The following is a 19,234-nucleotide window of genomic DNA, read 5'->3' as shown; positions in this document are numbered from 1 at the left end:
TATCTTTTTTCTGCAGGGATAGATAGAATAGATTTAGAATGGGACATTTAGCTTTAGTAATCCTGGCAAAGGTGAGGTGCAGAATAGTGCATATAGTCTCTGATATGGGGATTTATCTCTCTCTATAAATCTATCAAGCCCAGTGAATTCAGGAGCTGAGCTATTTTAAGGCTTTGTCTAGAGAGGCGTTTGTGTTTCGGGGGCCTAGTCCCTGATTTATCCAAAGAATGGTCAAAAGCTATATTAGAATCACCCCCCATAACCACTGTGCCCCTGAGATGGGGTCTGAGAGTTTTTATCATAGATTCAAAGAATCTTGCTTGGCCCTTGTTTGGAGTGTAACATGATATGAATGTGTAAGTCCCTCCATCAATAGTGCCTACTACTAGGACATAATGGCCCTGAGGGTCCTTAAGTATCTTTGAGGGAGAAAAGTTGAAGTGCTTGGAGAAGCAAATTGCCACTCCTCTTGCCTTATTATCTGCATTAGCTAAGTAAAATTGAGGGAAGCTCTGGTGAATGAAGGAGGGGTTGTAAGAATCAGGGAAGTGGGTTTCTTGTAGGAGAAGCACGTCAGTCAATGTAGAAAAACATCTCACCCTGGGGAAGACTGTATACACACCTGTAGGATAGTCTGCAACAGTGCCCATGTCCCGATACTGAGAGTCGATGCATGATAAGATCCCAGGAGAACCTTGAGGGAAGAAGCAGGAGGAGGAAGGGGGATGAGGAAAAGACCAGGGAGTAAAGAAAAAGAGGAAAATAAGAAAAAAATAATTAACAAACATAAAAAACAACCCCAAAATCCCATAATTCCACCCCAGTTAGGAAGGGTCTTGCCACTACCCAACACAAAACCTGATTTCGATGAAATCCCCAAACCGGGGAGACATCAACCTATCAGAGACAGATGGAGGTGCTCTGATCACCCCAACTTAGAAAGTAACAAATATCATCTAACAAGTAGAGCCCTGTCCCTCATGGGAGAAAGAGAAATGAAATCATAGCAATTTGCCCCCATCTGTTCACAGCCCCTGGTAGGGAACCCCGTAAACGAAGAAGGTTCCCCCAGTACACTGTGACCAGTCGGGGATCTGGTACCTGAAATAATTCTTCAGTATCAAGTCTGTTGAAGTATATTGCACCCATGTTAGTTTCCCAAGATCACCCAAGACCTTGAAAAAGGTTCCTGAAAGCCCTTGAAGGGCAAATTCAAGTCGGACCTTATAGCCAATATGAGTAAAAGGGGGAAAATGGGGCATTTCCATATACAAAGTGGAACATTAGATATTGAGGTATTAAAAAAGTGAAACATTGAAACCTTGCCAAATAGCATAGCTAAACTATGCCCCCCCCCCCTCCCTACCCCCCCCCCAAAGAGCTCCTTGGGGGACCACGGGAGAGACCTAAAATGCAAAGAACAATAAGTTTAGCTTGTTGAGATAACTCCCAATGGTCACTTCCAGTAAATGATACACAGGACCTCACAGTCCTCAGAGGGATCAGTCAGATCACATAGGGAAGAAGTCCTTCAATCTCTGCTGCTTCTGCCATACAGGGGCGAAAGAACTGGGCTGGGGAAGGCCTCTTAGCTGATGCATTGCCTTTGTTGGATGATGATCGTAACAACCCCTGGGTGATTAGGCCGAGATGCGGGAGTAATCTTTCACCCTCTTGGAAGGAAGAGAAGCTGTGAGCTTTATTCTTAAAGGAAAGGTTTAGGCAAAATGGGAAGGACACTCTATATGTAATGTCCCTTTGAGCCAGAACTTGCAAAAAATAGGTTTCAGTGAGCAACGTTTCTGAACCGTATTTTGAGAGAGATCTGCAAAGACCTGTATCTGATGACCTTGAATGGAGAACTTGCCTGAGTTTCATGAAAGCTTCATCACCTCTTTCTTACAGAGTAGAAGTGGGGTTTAACAATGATGTCTCTTGGTATACTATCTTTGCGTGGAGGTTGCAGAGCTCTGTGAGCCCTGTCTAGTTTAAGGCGATGTTCTGGAAAATCTGGGATTAAGTCCTTTATAAAGGAACGTACTGCAATGATCACTTCTTTCACAGATTCTGTAAGACCTCTAATTCTGAAATTGTACTGTCTGGATCTGTTTTCAAGGTTGTCTATTTTGGACAATGCAGTTCCCAATTGATCCTGTTGATCCTGTATTCGACAGGTATTTTGGTTAATCCTAGCAACTGATTGATCAGCTTTCTTTTCTATGACCTCAGTCCTGGTGCCCTGGTGCTGCAGGCAAGCATGAATGGTGGTAGTAATCTGAGTTGCTGTGTGAGCCAGTCCTTTTTAGAAAATGCTGCCATCATGAATGGAAAGTCTGTAGGCATGTGAGGCAGGTCCCAGGCCTCCTTGTCCCAGGCATTTGGGGTGGCTAGTAAGTCACTCATGGGGGTGAGGATGAGATTCTCCATCGTCCTCTCAATCAGGGATTCAGTGGAAGCTGGAGAGGGGGCAGCCTTCTGATGGTTACTCACTGTGGGAGTCGCCGGTAAAGAGGCTAAGGGGATGTCGGTATCTTGGTCAGCTATTGATTCCTCTATCTCAGGGCCTGTGCCACATGTGTTCGGGGCTTACATCTTGGCCAGGCCTTCTTGCCTTGTGGAGGAGTCCAGTTGGCAAGAGAGGTCCCTCCTCGCGGAACTCACAGACATTGGGTTGTTCCCAGTGTTCTTCCCGATCATGTACTGGTGTGTTGCGGGCCCGGAATGAGGGCTCAGGGAGAGGTGGCGGGGATCAGAGGACATCAGAGGACAAAGTGGTGCGGAGCTCCAAAGCTAAGCGGCCATCTTGGATGACTCCACCCATGCACCTCTCTCATGCTTTTACATTTTTATGCTCCGGCATAAATCCCAGATTTAGTCAGAGGCCCTCATGGTGGTCAGATTATGCTGACACTCAGTTCTGTTTCTACCCTACCAACTCCCTTGACCCTGCACCATCACAGCCTCTGCTCACAGTCTCTGCTCAGCACACATCCCTGTACTTTTTTACTTTGCCAGTTAGTAACTTTCAGTTTTCTACCCCATTATAGCCTCAATCCAGCTTATCCAGTAAACTCTGCCTTGAGAAATTCACAAAATATTAAAAAGGGTTAGTCTTTTTTTAATATATTTATGTCACTCTCTTCTTGTTCTAGTTTAATTTTTTTAATGTATAAATTGTACATATTTTCTTGATATAGAAGGATAATTTTGTAGTGTGTTTATATAGTGCTTCCTCCATTTTCTCTGCATGCTTGGTAGTGTGTGTTTTCTTGTTTAATGGCTACAGATTACAAAACGTATTAAAAATCTGAGTTCATTCCAACTCAGTCCTAGGCCAATGAAAAAAGAAAAAAAAATTCCTCCTAACTATAGTACATTTTTGAAAAGAGCATAAAAATTATGGAATAAAAAGTTATACTCTTTTTTACATCAATGAAAAAACTGACTAAAAAAAAGTAATAGTCATTAGAAAAACACAGCGTAAGTAAGTAGTAAGGTGCTTGCTAGACTTGGAAAGATGTAGGTACAAGTTACATTCAAAATAAATATCTGTGCTTGGTTTGCAGAATAGAATTTCCCATTTTGTTCCCTGTTGATGTTAAAACCATTCTCATGTTTAAAGGTATATAGATTTTATTTTTGATGGAATCTTTTCAAGAATGTTAGAATCCCACTGTGAAGATTAATTGCTCTTAGGAGTCTGCTATAATGCCCACCTGTCCAGCACTGTGCTATGCCTTGACACTGTTAAATATGCAATTGCATAGCTAGAACTAACCATGGTCACAAGAGACAGAGATACCCTTCAAGAAGGCCCTACAGCCTAGAGTTTAGCACTAGATATTACATTTCATGTTCAATGTTCCTTTGAAATACTCAAAATTCTGTGGTTTTGTTAAACCAATAGCAGAAATGCAGTAGAAAGATGTAATAAAATGATCTCTTTGGGCAGATTTTTTGAAGCAGCGTAAAGAGAAATGATGATGTGCAAAGTGCAGTAATTTACTAGTCAAACACATCAACCAGTCTGATGTCTAAAACCTTTGGTTGCTGTGGATTATTACACTTGTACATGATTTTATTGTATGCTTTTTAACTTACAACCTTGTAGTTACAGACCTATACATTTTTGCATGCTTTATATTTATTAACAGCTAACTTAATCAGTTATATATTTAGAATAACATATTGCGCACTTTATTAGGATGCATTTGCATTGAAATTATTGTTTTCATTTTATATGGGAAAGAGAAACAATCTACAACCACTCAGAACTGGTAAAAAATGTATACCTTAAAAAATTTGACTGAAGCCACAGACTTTTTACTTTCAATAATTTTATTAAATTTTCAAAGAAAAAAAAGTTGACAGAACTGGAACATGTATCGAATATAAAGTAGTCAGAATATACAAAAAAGGGATAAAGGAACAAAGTAGTAGGAGGTACTGAAGCCACAGACTTTTTAATGCATGAGAATAAATGCCTTTTGTAGACCCTATATTAACTAAATATCAATAAAGAAGTTCACATCAGTCATGTGACAAATCTGGTTGTGCATGACCAACCAAAATGGCGAACGTGGACATTTTCAGTGCCAACACAGGTACCTATAAAGTGTATATAGAACTAAAACTTTTCTTGTACGTTTTGGCTAAGATAGGGGAGGGTAAAACCCATTGACAGTTTATTTTTTTAATACTCTGGGTACTGATGGGACGATTCCCTATACTTTCTGTTCTGGAGACATAAAAGAAAGTGAGAGGAAATCTGTCCAAAGTTCTTTAATCGGGATCACTAAAACACGTGTCCTCGTTGCACAACAGCCCTAATCTTTTGCTTTGGTGAGAACTGTATAACTTTGGATTTGCCATCACTTTCTGTCTTAGTGACAATGGTCACCGGGACAAATAAAGATGGTGGATCTCCTCAGTAGGATTACAGCCCACAACAAATATATGACAGGTACTTTACCCACTAGCGGACCGCCCCACACAAATATACTGCGGAAGGGCAGCCTCTCTGTTTCAAGATCACGTACCTAGTCCAGGTCTGCTGGGACCCACCTATCCTTCAGCAGAAAGGCAGAGCAATGGTCTGCATATGTAAACAAGGCAAACCACCGTTTTGTGAGGGAGAATTTGCTGATCCTGTTTTCCTGCTGAGGAGGAACCCAGATCTTTACATTCCTCCAGTCAAAGCACATCCCCCACAGTTACCCTTTGATTTCCCCTGATTTTAACGCCTTCCCTGCCAGTGTCATTAGTACAGTACCAGAGCATATATTTTTAGCACTGATCACTGTATTGGTTTCACTGGTCCACAAAAAGTGTCAAAAGTGTCAGTTAGATGTTTGATTTGTCTGCCGCAATATCGCAGTCCTGCTATAAGTAGTTTATTCACCACCATTACTAGTAAAAAAAAAAAATTGATAAATAAATAAAATATATCATAGTTTGTAGCCACTATAACTTTTGCCCAAACCAATCAATATGCATGTATTGGGATTTTTTTTACTAAATATGTAGCAGAATACATATTGGCCTAAACTGATGAAGAAATTAGATTTTTTTTTTTTTGAATTTTTATTGGGAATGTTTTATAGCAGAAAGTAATAAGTATTGTTTTTTTGTTTTCAAAATTGTCTGCATTTGTTTGTATATAGCGCAAAAAAAAAAAAAAAAAAAAACACAGGGGTGATTAAATACCACTAAAGAAAGCTATATTATTGGGGGAAAAAAGGACATACATTTTATTTGGGTACAGTGTTGCATGACCACGCAATTGTCAGTTAAAATAACGCAATACCATATCGCAAAAAAATGGCCTGATCATGAAACAGGGTAAACCTTCTGGAGTTTAAGTGGTTAACACAGTCAACATTTATAATTATTGTTCTATATAAAAGACAGCTTATTTTCTATTGGCTCTAATGGAGCCTGCTCTGCCATCAAAACCAACTATGCTTTAGCTTTGTCAAAAGTATTGGGACACCAAACTTTCATGGCATCCCAGTCTTAGTCCATAGGGTTCCGTATTGAGGTGGCCCACCCTTTGCAGCTAAAACAGCTTAAACTCTTCTGGGAAGGCTGTTCAAAAGGTTTAGGAGTGTGTCTATGGTAATGTTTGACTATTCTTCCAGAAGCGCATTTGTGAGGTCAGGCACTAATATTGGGCGAGAAGGCCTGGCTCGTAGTCTCTGCTCTAATTCATTCCATAGGTTTCATATTGGGTTGAGGTCAGGACTCTGCAGCCCAGTCCATTTCCCCACTCCAAACTCACTCATCCATGTCTTTATGGACCTTGCTCTGTGCACTGGTGCGCAGTCATGTTGGAACAGGAAGGGGCCATCCCCAAGCTGTTCCCACAAAGTTGGAAGCATGAAATTGTCCAAAATGTATTGGTATGCTCATGCCTTAAGAGTTCCCTTCACTGGAACTAAGGGGCCAAGCCAAACCCCTGAAAAACAGCCCCACACCCTAATCTCCCTTTCACCAAATGATTTGGATCAGTGCACAAAGCAAGGCCCATAAAGACATGGATGAGCGAGTTTGGGGTGGAGGAACTTGACTGGCCTGCACAGAGTCCTGTTCTCAACCCGAAAGAACACCTTTAAAAATGAATTCAAGCGGAGACTGCAAGCCAGGCCTTCTCCTCCAACATCAGTGCCTGACTTCACAAATTTGCTTCTCAAAGAATGGTCAAAAATTCCCATAGACACACCCCTAAACCTTGTCTACAGCCTTCCCAGAAGAATTGAAGCTGTTATAGCTGCAAAGGGTGGGTAACTCAATATTGAACCCTATGGACTAGGAATGCCGTTAAAGTTAATGTGCATGTAAAGGCAGGTGTCACAATACTTCTGACAATATATACAGTATATATATATATATATATATATATATATATATATGAGAGAGAGAGAAATACAGTTCATATAGATATATTGTATGCATAAATTGTATGAATAAATATATTATTTCCTTTGCTTTACAGTGGGAAGAAATTGGTGAGGTTGATGAGAACTATGCTCCAATACATACATATCAAGTGTGTAAAGTGATGGAACAGAATCAAAACAATTGGCTCTTGACTAGTTGGATATCCAATGAAGGTGCTTCAAGAATCTTTATTGAGCTCAAATTTACACTAAGGGATTGCAACAGTCTTCCAGGGGGACTTGGTACTTGCAAAGAAACGTTTAACGTATATTATTTTGAATCAAGCGAAGAAGATAGTAGGAACATTAAAGAAAACCAGTACATCAAGATCGACACTATTGCGGCTGATGAAAGCTTTACCGAGCTGGACTTGGGAGACAGAGTGATGAAGCTAAATACTGAGATTAGAGATGTGGGACCACTGACCAAGAAAGGTTTTTACCTTGCCTTCCAAGATGTGGGAGCTTGTATTGCTCTGGTTTCTGTTCGTGTGTACTACAAGAAGTGTCCCTCAGTGGTACGTAATTTAGCACTTTTCCAAGACACAATCACTGGAGCAGATTCATCACAACTTTTGGAAGTATCAGGAACATGTGTCAACAATTCCGTGACTGAAGAGGCTCCCAAAATGCACTGCAGTGCAGAGGGGGAATGGCTTGTTCCAATTGGAAAGTGTATGTGTCGAGAAGGATATGAAGAAAAGAACAATACTTGTCAAGGTAATTTTTTTAGTTATTAAAACCAAATGATTGGAAAACTGACGTGATATTGTAACTAACCTAATTTATTTAATTTAAAAATGAAATTAACAAAAATGGTAAAAATGCACACTGAGGGATTAATTCTTGCTTAGTGTAAGACATTAACATGTTTGTAGTCATTGGCGTTGATTTGCTATGTACAGAATGTCCAATTACCAAAATGAAAACAGAGAAGCCAAGTTCTTACAAACTTCCTAAATACCTAAGCCAAATACAGATTTTTAAATTCTCCTTTACCTGACTGGGCATTTAAAATAAACACAGCTATCTGGAAATTCACATTCTCTTTTGCAGATTCAGCCTCACTTAATATTGCGTTTTATCCTGAAATGCATTCATTCATATGAAATACTGGTATAAGATGGAGTTGCAGCAAAAAATAAAGTATTTAATTGAAGGTTATATTATATATATTATTTAATAAACATATTTACTACAATCAAACTATTTCCATAATATCGCAAAAGCTACTAAAATTGTGTCATGATTGAATTTAAGTCTGTGAACAAATTTACATGCAAGCTAAATAGTAGCTGTTCATTTGTATACCTTGACATAAATCATATTCATGCTATTGAGGACTGATCATAACTGACACATAAGTATTGTTATCATAAACATTTAAACACATAACATTATACAGTAAGTGATGACAGTGGATCAATTCAAACTGCTTCAATTAATACAGTATTTGTATATAAAAGCAGTGACACATTTAGGTGATGTGAATAAGAAGTATTGTGCATGTTTTTCATGTTTTCTCAGTTCCTCTTTATTTTTTTAGAATATTGTTGATACTTGTTATGCATAGGAACATATTCACTGCAGGCTTCCTAGTGCATATTTTGCATAATTTTCCTCAGTTTTTAATCTTTGACTGCAGTTTCGTAAATGAATGCCAAAAGTAAAGGTTATATCAACACAGTGGGTTGGAGTACTTTCTTGAAAATATTTTAATTGAAACTTGATCAGGCATGCTTCCGCTTAGGATGGAAAATTATACATTGGTTATATTTTTAATACTGCTCTCTTCTTACTTTTTCTTACCATTTTGTATAATAATAAAGCTTTATTAACTCAGGGAACTGGATTATAAAAATAAAGAGTTCCAGTTTAGCAATGACCCGAGCAGCATCAGCAAAAAAAAAAATAAAAAATATTAAAATCCAACAATATTACCATTTGTAAGAAATAGCTGAATACTTCAGCAGATGGAAAGCCCAGCATGATATGGAATTACATCATGTATCTATTATGCAATTAAAAAAAACTCAATCATTAACAGTGATTTCAATGTGAAAAAGTCTAATTGTACCACAAAGTGACTAACTTAAATACAAAATGACTTAAAAATCACAAATTAAAGTCAATTACATCTTGAATTAGCATATTTCAGCCTATGCTATTTACAGTATGGCTGGGTGATATGTACACTATTCCTGTTGTCTTGTATCATAGCGCTATTATTTAAATTGATTTTGCTATAGAGAGAGATTAGTGTGGCATCAAAAGTGCTTTTATTTCGTAGAAGCCATCTTTTAGATTGACTATAAAGAGTTTGAATGAGGAGCAATCTTTTAAATTGACTATAGAGAGTTTGAAAGGACTTGAAAGAGAGTCAACAACAGAAACCAAAATCAAGCAATTTTTAAGGAGCTAGGTTATATGAGCTTAATCTAAAAACAACAGAAAAGGACAAAAAGTTAGGCATTAAGTATGATTTAAGGTGTATTGGCTTTACAAATCATATTATATGAACCTCATGTGATATACAATTTATACAGTATATACTATTTATACTAGATAGATAGATAGATAGATAGATAGATAGATAGATAGATAGATAGATAGATAGATAGATAGATAGATAGATAGATAGATAGATAGATAGATAGATAGATAGATAGATAGATAGATAGATACTGTCTTATATTGCAAATAGGGGGACACATAAAACCTAAGGTGCTATCTTGTGGAAATATAGACCAACTACAATGCTCACTGGCTCTTGAACACCCCCACCAGCCTATTGTACCATACTGTTGCCCCATCACTGTGATGGACTTGGTCATCAGCCAATAGTAAGCGACAAAATGTGGGAGAGGGCAGAACTAAGCCAGTGACCATGAAAAAAATGGTTCCCTATTTTCATGACAGATTACCTTGGATTTCAGGGGCCCTATGCAAGGGACAATAGTTGGTATCAAAGCTGAAAATGTTAGTCCTTAGAAGTGTCCTTAATTATCAGAACTGACATGAGTGTTCTCCAAATACAGTAGTTGCCCTGCTGCGACACAGATCCTTTGGCTTTATTCATTCTTAGTTCATATTAGTCATTATTATAAAGCAATTATTCATATTAGAAGTTCTGACTTAACTTGATGCATACTTATTATTTGTCATCAAGACAAAAAATTTATGAAAAAGACTGATTTGGCACAACAAGAGACAACTAGCATTTTCAGAGGAAAAGTCTCTTTCTGAAGATGACCTTCTTCATAAGAAACATATGCATGAACGAATAATATAAATTGCAGCATCTAAAATGCAAAATGTATTTATATTCATGTCTATTTAGCAAATCTGATTTGAGTACATCTCATTCTATGATATTCTGAGTAATGAGCCCCAACACCCTGGCTTAGCAGTTAAGGGTCAAAATGAGAATGAGTTTAAATGCAGCTAAATATGTTAACAGCAGTGGTAAAATCTAAAAAGGCTTACAAAGGAAAATGTGTACTTTTGACAGTGTATAATTAAACTGGAGCAGGAAAACTAATGGAGGTGATTATAATTAAGAGGAACTAATGACCCTTAGAACACCTATAAATGTGTGCCTTCTGTTCCTGTTTATAAAAAATAGTGATGAATAACTTGCAGAAGAGTGTATGGCTGGGCTTGCTGGCACTGTTATCATTTAATTAGGAAATAATTATAGGTGAGTGAATTTTTGAAAATCTGCTTGGTGATTAGTTTGAGCAAAGGGATCAATTGATTAAGCTGATTTTGTTGAATCAATAAAGTCAGAAATGCTAGAGAGTTCACCACTCAAGACATGTTGTGTGCTTTATAGAAGCAATATCGGCTTTCATTTGTTTTACAGCCATCACCGCTAATAGGGTGAACAACTGGGTTTCACATCAAATTGTTGGGCCTCCATTTACTTTCTAAGTGATAAAATTAAAGTTCTCCATTCCTCCTTTTTTAATTAGGAGAATGTATTTTAGCGCTTATACAGTTTTTCGGTAAGGCAAGTTATGCACTTACATATCTACCTTTATCTTGTAATATGAAATATAACTTTGAGGTCCTGAACTATGACAGTAAAAAAAGAGGCAGGACTTTTGGGAAAATAAGAGACTTTTGTTTTATCTGGCTTGCCATATGTTTGGAATGTAAATGAGTTGACACTTCACAATTGAAGCAGGAACTGTTATAGTAAAAAATTGCAGGAAAAATATCATGCAAAAAATGTTGATGATACATGATTTAATAATCTTAATTTAGTTATAGGGAAGGAGGTAAATGGAAACATATACCATAAATTACATGAGTGTATTTTTCTAAAGGTATAAAAGATCTACATTTGGCATCATCTATCCCTTTTCTAACCAGGCAGATTGACCCTGACATGGTGGTCATTACCACAGCTTCCTAGTTATAGGGAGTATGTGCATCACCCTGTCCCATCAGCCGTAATCTGCCTAAACTGCATACAGAAGCAAAGATACAGAGTGGTGATGGGCCTAAAAAAAGAAACATGAAGGTTTTATTGATTACAGTTTGTAGCATGTTGATGAGGGGGAAAGAAGGAAACAGGGAAAGCAAGATATGAGCAGAATAATATTTAACCCTTTTGTGGGTATGCCCTTGCACTAATTGCTTAGATTGATCACAGGACTTGCAAATATCTGTTTTTGCCATTATTGACTACATCTATTTTATATTGTAAGACTCCAGAGTTTCTGTGTTTTCTCTCTCCTTTTTAAACATCTAAAGTATACTATATACTTCGTAAGCGTAATAGTTAAAAGTAGTTATTATCTGTCACAAAAATCAAAGCCCCCGCTTTACAATGTCTTCTGCTCTCCTCTACAGAAGGAAGAAGCCATCTTTGTTAAGGCAATATCCAGAGTCAGCATATAGTTAGTGGGCTAAAATGCTGGCTCATGGATGACACAGTAATGTGGACCCTGGTGCTTGTGAAGTTCTAGACAAAAGAAAAGGGGCGCACCGACCTAGTGCATTACCACTAAAACCATTTATTAAAATATTAAAAAGTATGCAATATACTCACAAAGCAGATGTGAATGTACACACATCAACATTGTACATAAACTCTCCAAGGTAGCCAAGGTCCCACATGAAGCTGCCATGCAGTGTGCCGTATGGGGCTGCTATGGCTGGGCTGATGCGTTTCAGGGGCGAACCCCCTTCCTCAGAGCCAGAAAAGTTGCTGCTGGGGGCCTGCTGCTGGTGGACCCTGGTGCTTGTGAAGTTCTAGCCTGTTCACAAATTCCTAACATAGATCAGCCCCTACTGCAACCTTACTCCAAAGTTACATTGTTGCAATATTGCAGTTGGGAGAAGGGGGTGATAGGCTAAGTAGCTGACTGCAGCAGACTGGTGACCTCATCTGAGTCTAGGAAAAGTTACTCTACTGGAGCTTATAGTGTTACTAAACTCGGGACCCTGCATTCACTATATCTGGTCTCCCACAGTACACAGAACATGGGAATGCAATTATTTTACTAAATATAAATAGATAAATATCTTTTCTCATCAGCAGTTTATAGCAGGCTTGTGACTTGTATCAGTTCCTAGTAAAGCTTGTAGGAGGAGCTTTCATTCTCCTCTGATCCTCTTTTATGGACATGTCTGGACAGTGCTGATTGGCCCTGTGCTGATCACGTGCACTCTCCCAAGAAAAAAAAAAACTCTCTTGCAATACACACCAAACTGAGCATGTGCAGCCTGTCCCCTGGCTCTGTAAACATAAGTTTATTTTTTGGAGACAGTGAAAGAAGAAAAGGATCAGAGAAGACAGGATCAAACACCTCTATACACAATGCAAAGGATTATTCCCTTAGGTTCCACAATGTGTATAACAAGCATGCTTTACTTACTGAGAGGGGCCTAGCCTTAAACCTATAGAAAATTTATGGAGGGAGCTGAAACTTTGAGTTGCCAAGCGACAGCCAAGAAACCTTAAGGATTTAGAGAAGACCGGTAAAGAAGAGTGATCCAAAATCCCTTCTGAGATGTGTGCAAACCTGATAACCCTAAAGGAAACATTGTAACTCTGTGCTTGCCAATAAGGGTTTCTCCACCAAGTACTAAGTTATGTTTTGCTTGGTGATCAAATACTTATTTTACTCACTGAACTGCAACTTAATTTATAACATTTGTATCATGTGTGTTTTTTTCTGGATTTTTGGTTGATATTCTGTCGCTATAATAATAAACCTATGATAAAAATTATAGACCCTTCATTAATTGTAAGTGGGCAAACTTACAAAATCTGCAGGGGATCAAATAATTATTTTCCCCACTGGATTCTATACTCAGGTTAATTCAAATATGCCTGTACCTTATAAAAGGTAAACCAAGTATCGTTATGGGGTTGGAGGCTCAATGTTAAGTGCTACTGCAGCAGAATTTGCAAGCTGCTATATATAGCTTTTAGCTGAATTTAGTTTATAGACACCCATTGTTATTTACATAATTTCATATTTACTTATCTACATAAATAATGACAGCTTTAAAGTATATGATTGTAATTAAGGATTTATATACAGCTGATCTGCTTGCATTTGATGTTCCATTTTTAGCACCTGTGCTGAATTAATTATCATAATTAACATTAAAAACAGTATGACACTATAGTGAATTAATGAACGACTGAAGAGAGACCAGACATTTTGTGCAACTGGTTATTTTAACATAGTAAAGTAAATAAAGCAGGCACTGTTAAATCGTAATTTATCTAAGTGTGACACAATGCAAAAAGCCAAAATGTGCCACTTAAGTGACCGCAATTAATCAAATTATGAATATTATTGGACTGACATCTAAAAACAATTAATATTAGTATGTGAAAAAAATTATTAAAAAAATAAATCATCAGTCCATATATGAAATATAGTGCTCTCTGAATGCTGCCACCCACACTGTGCCTTCTTAATTTTCATTCATCAGGTGCTCCACCTTGTGATTTAGCACATAAATCTGCTCACCAAAAGCCCCAAGTCCCAGGGACCATACAGCCTTCTCAACAATCTGAAACCTTGGGATTAGTTGGCAAATCCTCCTCAATCACCTCTCGAATGATCGATATTGGTTATGTAGAGGCAAAACAAAAACACCCAATAATAGTGCAACACTGTTTTATTGGATAAAATAAAAGCCACCACACACACATCTATGGTTATGGTTAAATTAAAAAGTACCCTTACCGGCACCAGCTCAAACAGCATAAAAAGATAGCATCCCCTTGTTCCAATCAAGTGACAGGCTTACCCCTCTCTGAACGCTCCGAGAAGCCAGCTGCCGTATGTTCAATGGAGTCGTCGGAAGTGACGTCACTGGTTAAAGTCGAAGTGTAAGCAGGTGGACATCAATGCATTTCGCCATATGGCGTCTTCAGGAAATCCGATTTTTGCCTCTCAGAATTCTGTCTGTGCTAAAAAAAAAGGCTCAGGTTAGCAGAAACCAAATAAAACTGCACACTCAGAAACAACTGCTCCCCAGTCCTACATAAAAATCTGATTCCAGGGTGGAATACATAACCAATATCGATCATTCGAGAGGTGATTGAGGAGGATTTACCAACTGATCCAAAGGTTTCAGATTGTTGAGAAGGCTGTATGGTCCCTGGGACTTGGGGCTTTTGGTGAGCAGATTTATGTGCTAAATCACGAGGTGGAGCACCTGATGAATGAAAATTAAGAAGGCACGGTGTGGGTGGCAGCATTCAGAGAGCACTATATTTCATATATGGACTGATGATTTATTTTATTAATAATTTTTTTCACATACTAATATTAATTATTTTTAGATGTTGGATGTTAATATAAATAGATTGATTAATTGTGGTCACTTGATTGGCAAATTTTGGTTTATTGCATTATGTCACACTTAGATTTAATTTAACAGCGCCTGCTTTATTTACTTTACTATATTGTTAATGCGATTTAACATTTAAAGGGGCAGCAGTTAAGGGATTATCACTTATGGATGAGGCACCTTCACGGGTTATATGGTTATTTTAATATGTCAGCTTAGTCTAGTAAATAAGTTAAAGCAGCGTTTAACGTCACTCATCCAATTATGAGCAAGAAAAAATGTTTTGTTAAATTTCCATTGCATGTGATTAGTAATTCCATAACAACACAGCTTCACATTGCTCACATCTTTAATTAACCTCAACATGTCTACTAGTAATGGCAGGCATGGTTTACAGTATTAAAACCGGTAATATAAGGACTAAATCAGAGATACTAATAAGGAATTATTGTATATCTTGTGTTCAAGCCCCAATATACGATAATACATAGATTTCAGAAGTAAAATTGATATAAATGACCATATATACTGCATATGACTTACTGCCTTTTACTAATGAGCAGAAAAGCACACATGTTATTTTAGTAAATCAAGCCTGATGCATTATGCAGCTCAAAATACACAAATTCTCTCTCTCTCCCTTTCCCTCTCTCTTTCTCTCATATTATAGAGACGTACTATAAGAACCCAATTAACTAGGCAACATTATTAGATGTAGTAAGAAGACACCACGGCAAGGAGACTCACACAAACTCGGGGAGCTCATGCTGAACCTTCATGCAGAGAGTAATTTTTGTAAAACTTTAAATTCACCTCTGTCCAATTAGCAAGGGAATGATTCAAGAAGCAGTTAGGCTGATATCACAGTTGAGAACCCATGGCTGGTGAAAATGTGATAGGATCATTAAAATGTACAATGTAAATACTCATTCATTCCCTCACTGATAACAATTCTGTGTAAGTCACCAGCGAGAGAGCCATGCATTGCTTATGCACAGCCAGCAAGGCAGAAAGGTTAGGTATTTCTCTGTTGTGTCCTACATAGTGATTGTGTTGTTGGTGAGTAGTCACCAGCAGCAGGTTTACAAGTCTGATAAGACCTTAAATATGGACCAGGGACAAGAAAAGGTAAACTACAAACCCTTTGCCCAAGTAGAGCAAAGTCTTCTAATTGCAATGTTAAAGTCTATCTAAAGCATCACGTTTTTTTTCTCCTCAGAGTGATAGACAAGCATGTTCAAGGGAATCTTAATTAAATCTTAAAATAAATGTATATTTAATGGTAAATGCAGCTGGGAAGGCAGATCTTTCCTACAACCTGCTAGACAATACTGAAGGGGTGGAAAGAAATAAGAAGGTCTTAAAGTAGAATTATAGGCAAAATGTGTTGTTTTTTTTTTTATTTCGTATATTTGGTGCTCAGATAAAGAGTTAAATTATATATGATGGCACCTTCATCCCAATATGTAGTGGTAAACAGAAAAATGTATTGGGGCAAAGGGATATTTGTGGGGTTTTAATGGTGTTGTCCTGAAGACAGGAAAAATGAATCTAATTACAAATAGGTAAAAAATAACATTTTATTTGAGAGAATGTTAAAAAACACTGATCAAAAAATAAGCGTGCAATAAAGACAGATACGTGGTATAAAACCATGTACAAAAATGTCTAAGACCATACTTCAACAATCTAAAGGGAGAATGCTGTTCCCAAAAACACTCACTTAATGATAAGGCTGTAGATGTATCAAGCTCCCAGTGTGTCCCGACATCTTTCGGAGTAGCAATATAGCACAAGCAGGTATAAACACTATAAATATAGAACAAAAAACGATATTTAGAAATTTCATGGATTTGAAACGAAGTCAAACATCAGACATAAACATAATAGTATGTAAGTTAAAGCATTGACATGGTAGCAGAGTTACCCAACATCTAGGGGGGAACAAGAATCCAGACTGGATATGGAATCAACAAGGCAATATGTCTCCCGGGTGAGCACGGCATATCCAGTCCGCAGCAGAATATAAGCAAGTATCCCACAGTTTTCAGAATATTAGATGGTCCAAAACAATGGTTAATGATGATAGGTACCAGAGGGGCATCAAAAAATTACTATAAGGTGATTTAACCTATAACAGCACGGAGGGCCCTGGGAGATAGTCCAAACTAGTTGGTAAATTATTTCAAAATGCGTGCATCCAGCTGAATGGAAAACCCCATAAGATGAAGGTATTATGAAAACACCCCTAAAGGTACATCCTGTAAAGGGACCTGCAAACTGGAAATAAAGACTGTTGTGAAGAGTAGGTACAATTCCAACATAGATGAGTCTCAAAAGCGCTTGTAAACCAATAAAGGAATCAATATATAGGAAAATAGACCTGTGGGAGGAAGGTGAACCTGCTATATGGATTGCCTGAAGAGAATGACAAGGCAGCCAACATGCCTTTATATCATGCCTCAACACATCGTGCACATTGCCGTTCCGGTCGCCAGACAATGATGCAACTGTGTCCAGAATTAGATTGCGCATACTCCAAAAAATTGCACATGCGAGTTGCCAACAAAGAGGCCAACAGAGAGCCGAGCGGAAGCCGGAAGAGACCCAACCGAGTGTGCCATCTAAACAGGCAAGGGCCGAGTGTTTTCATTTTGGATAGAGCAAGGGAGGGTTATAACCCATCTCAGATCTTTTTTTGCCATCTGTGTCCCATTGCAGAGATTTTCCTTCACTTCCTGTCCCATAGCCAAACAGGAAGAGAGAGCAAATCTCTGCAAACTAAGGTCACCAGAACTAGTGTTACCATTGGAAGATTTTCCCTCTATTGCTTTTCTGGGGACAACCCAAAACGTGGGATTTTCTTTTACTTTCACTTTCAATGATAATGGTAAACAGGATGAATAGAGAGGGTAAATCTCCATAACAAAGACACAGACAGCTATCAAAACTAACAGGGGGTTGAATCCCTCTCCACTCTGTCCAAAACCAAAAAAAAAAAAGTTTTGCCTTTAGTTATACTTTAACATATATTCCATAGGCTCATTGGCTCAACAGTGCCAGCATCTAGGACAGTACAAAACCAACAATAATGACAGCAGGGCAGTGAGTTCTTTGCAAAAGTAAGAGTGTTGTCATCCAGTAAAAGGAAGTGCCTATCCAACAGGTCTACGGGCAGGATCAGTTTTTTCAAAATGTTCCATAGGGGCAAGAGCTTGGAATGGAATGGGCAACCTACTTCACATATGTGATTTATAGTATCAACATAGTTTACTTTAGAAGAAGAAAACATTTTCAGCAATCCATATCAAAAATCAACCAACAAAACAAAAGGTAACTACTCCCTGATTGACATTATTTAAATATATCTGACTTTACACGACCTAGCCAAAAATGTAATCATTCAATATAACTGAGCATATAATTATTCCCTGTCTAATTGCACATTTCCATCTGATTATCATAGAAAGTGTTCCCACATTATGTTAGAGTAACTCACCTTTGGAAGACTCATCAAGCAAATTTCTATGATCTTTGATCCCTTCATGAAAAACATACGGCTAAGATATTTTGCCTATTACCACCACAGGTTCATAGGGTCAGCTAAATCAAGAAAACAGAATATCAAGTATAACAAAATATGCATGGAAATGTTAGAGTTGTTCTTTGTGGCTCAGCAGGTTCCTAATATAATATACAGTTATGTAAGATCTTAATAATTTCTCTAAATATACAGGAATTCATCAAAAGGAAGTACTTGATGTTTTATGAGGAGCCTGTCAAAATCTACATCTCAAACGTGATACACTCATTAAAAAAGTGGTCTAAATACTTACATATTTTAAATATAGCTTAAAATATATCTTCTGCTAATATTTTCTAATTTTTTTAAGGCATGTGAAAACATTAGAAGCACTGTTTTATTTTTTCTGTCTATTTTCACTCTGGGATTCTGACCCCACTGCTTGACCCTTTACCCATCACAGAAAGTGAGGTGAAATCAAATATGTTGTTGTCACTGGAACAGACTGATATCTAAAAATGTGTACGTACACAAAGCTCTACACTATATTGTCAAAAGTATTGGGACGCCTGCCTTTACAACCACATGAACTTTAATGGCATCCCAGTCTTATTCCTTAGGGAGTTGAGTTGGCCCAACCTTTGCAGCTATAATTGCTTCAACTCTTCTGGGAAGGCTGTCCACAAGGTTTAGGAGTGTGTCTATAGGAATGTTTGACCATTCTTCCTGAAGCGCATTTGTGAGGCCTGGCTCACATTCTCCGCTCTAATTCATCCCAAAGGTGTTCTGTCGGATTGAGGTCAGGATTCTGTGCAGGCCAGTCAAGTTCCTTCACCCCAAACTCGCTCATCCTTGTCTTTATGGACCTTGCTTTGTGCACTGGTGCGCAGTCATGTTGGAACTGGAAGGGGCCATCCCCAAACTGTTCCCACAAAATTGGGAGCAT

At 37.9% G+C, this 19,234-nt stretch overlaps 1 protein-coding gene across 3 annotated transcripts in view; it reads left to right on the top strand.

Moving 5' to 3' along the window:
- The window catches only part of EPHA5 (EPH receptor A5), a 496,762-nt gene that overhangs the window by 155,107 nt on the left and 322,421 nt on the right, over positions 1-19,234 (top strand). For all 3 annotated transcript variants that reach the window (XM_082259443.1, XM_082259442.1, XM_082259444.1), the window contains one exon: positions 6,995-7,658. In XM_082259443.1, coding sequence (XP_082115569.1) covers positions 6,995-7,658 — 664 coding nt within the window. The remainder of the gene's footprint in view (positions 1-6,994; positions 7,659-19,234) is intronic.

Source organism: Pelophylax lessonae (assembly GCF_965119305.1).
Source record: "Pelophylax lessonae genome assembly, chromosome: 1".
Lineage (NCBI taxonomy): Eukaryota > Metazoa > Chordata > Amphibia > Anura > Ranidae > Pelophylax > Pelophylax lessonae.
This window is presented reverse-complemented; position numbering and strand designations above follow the sequence as displayed.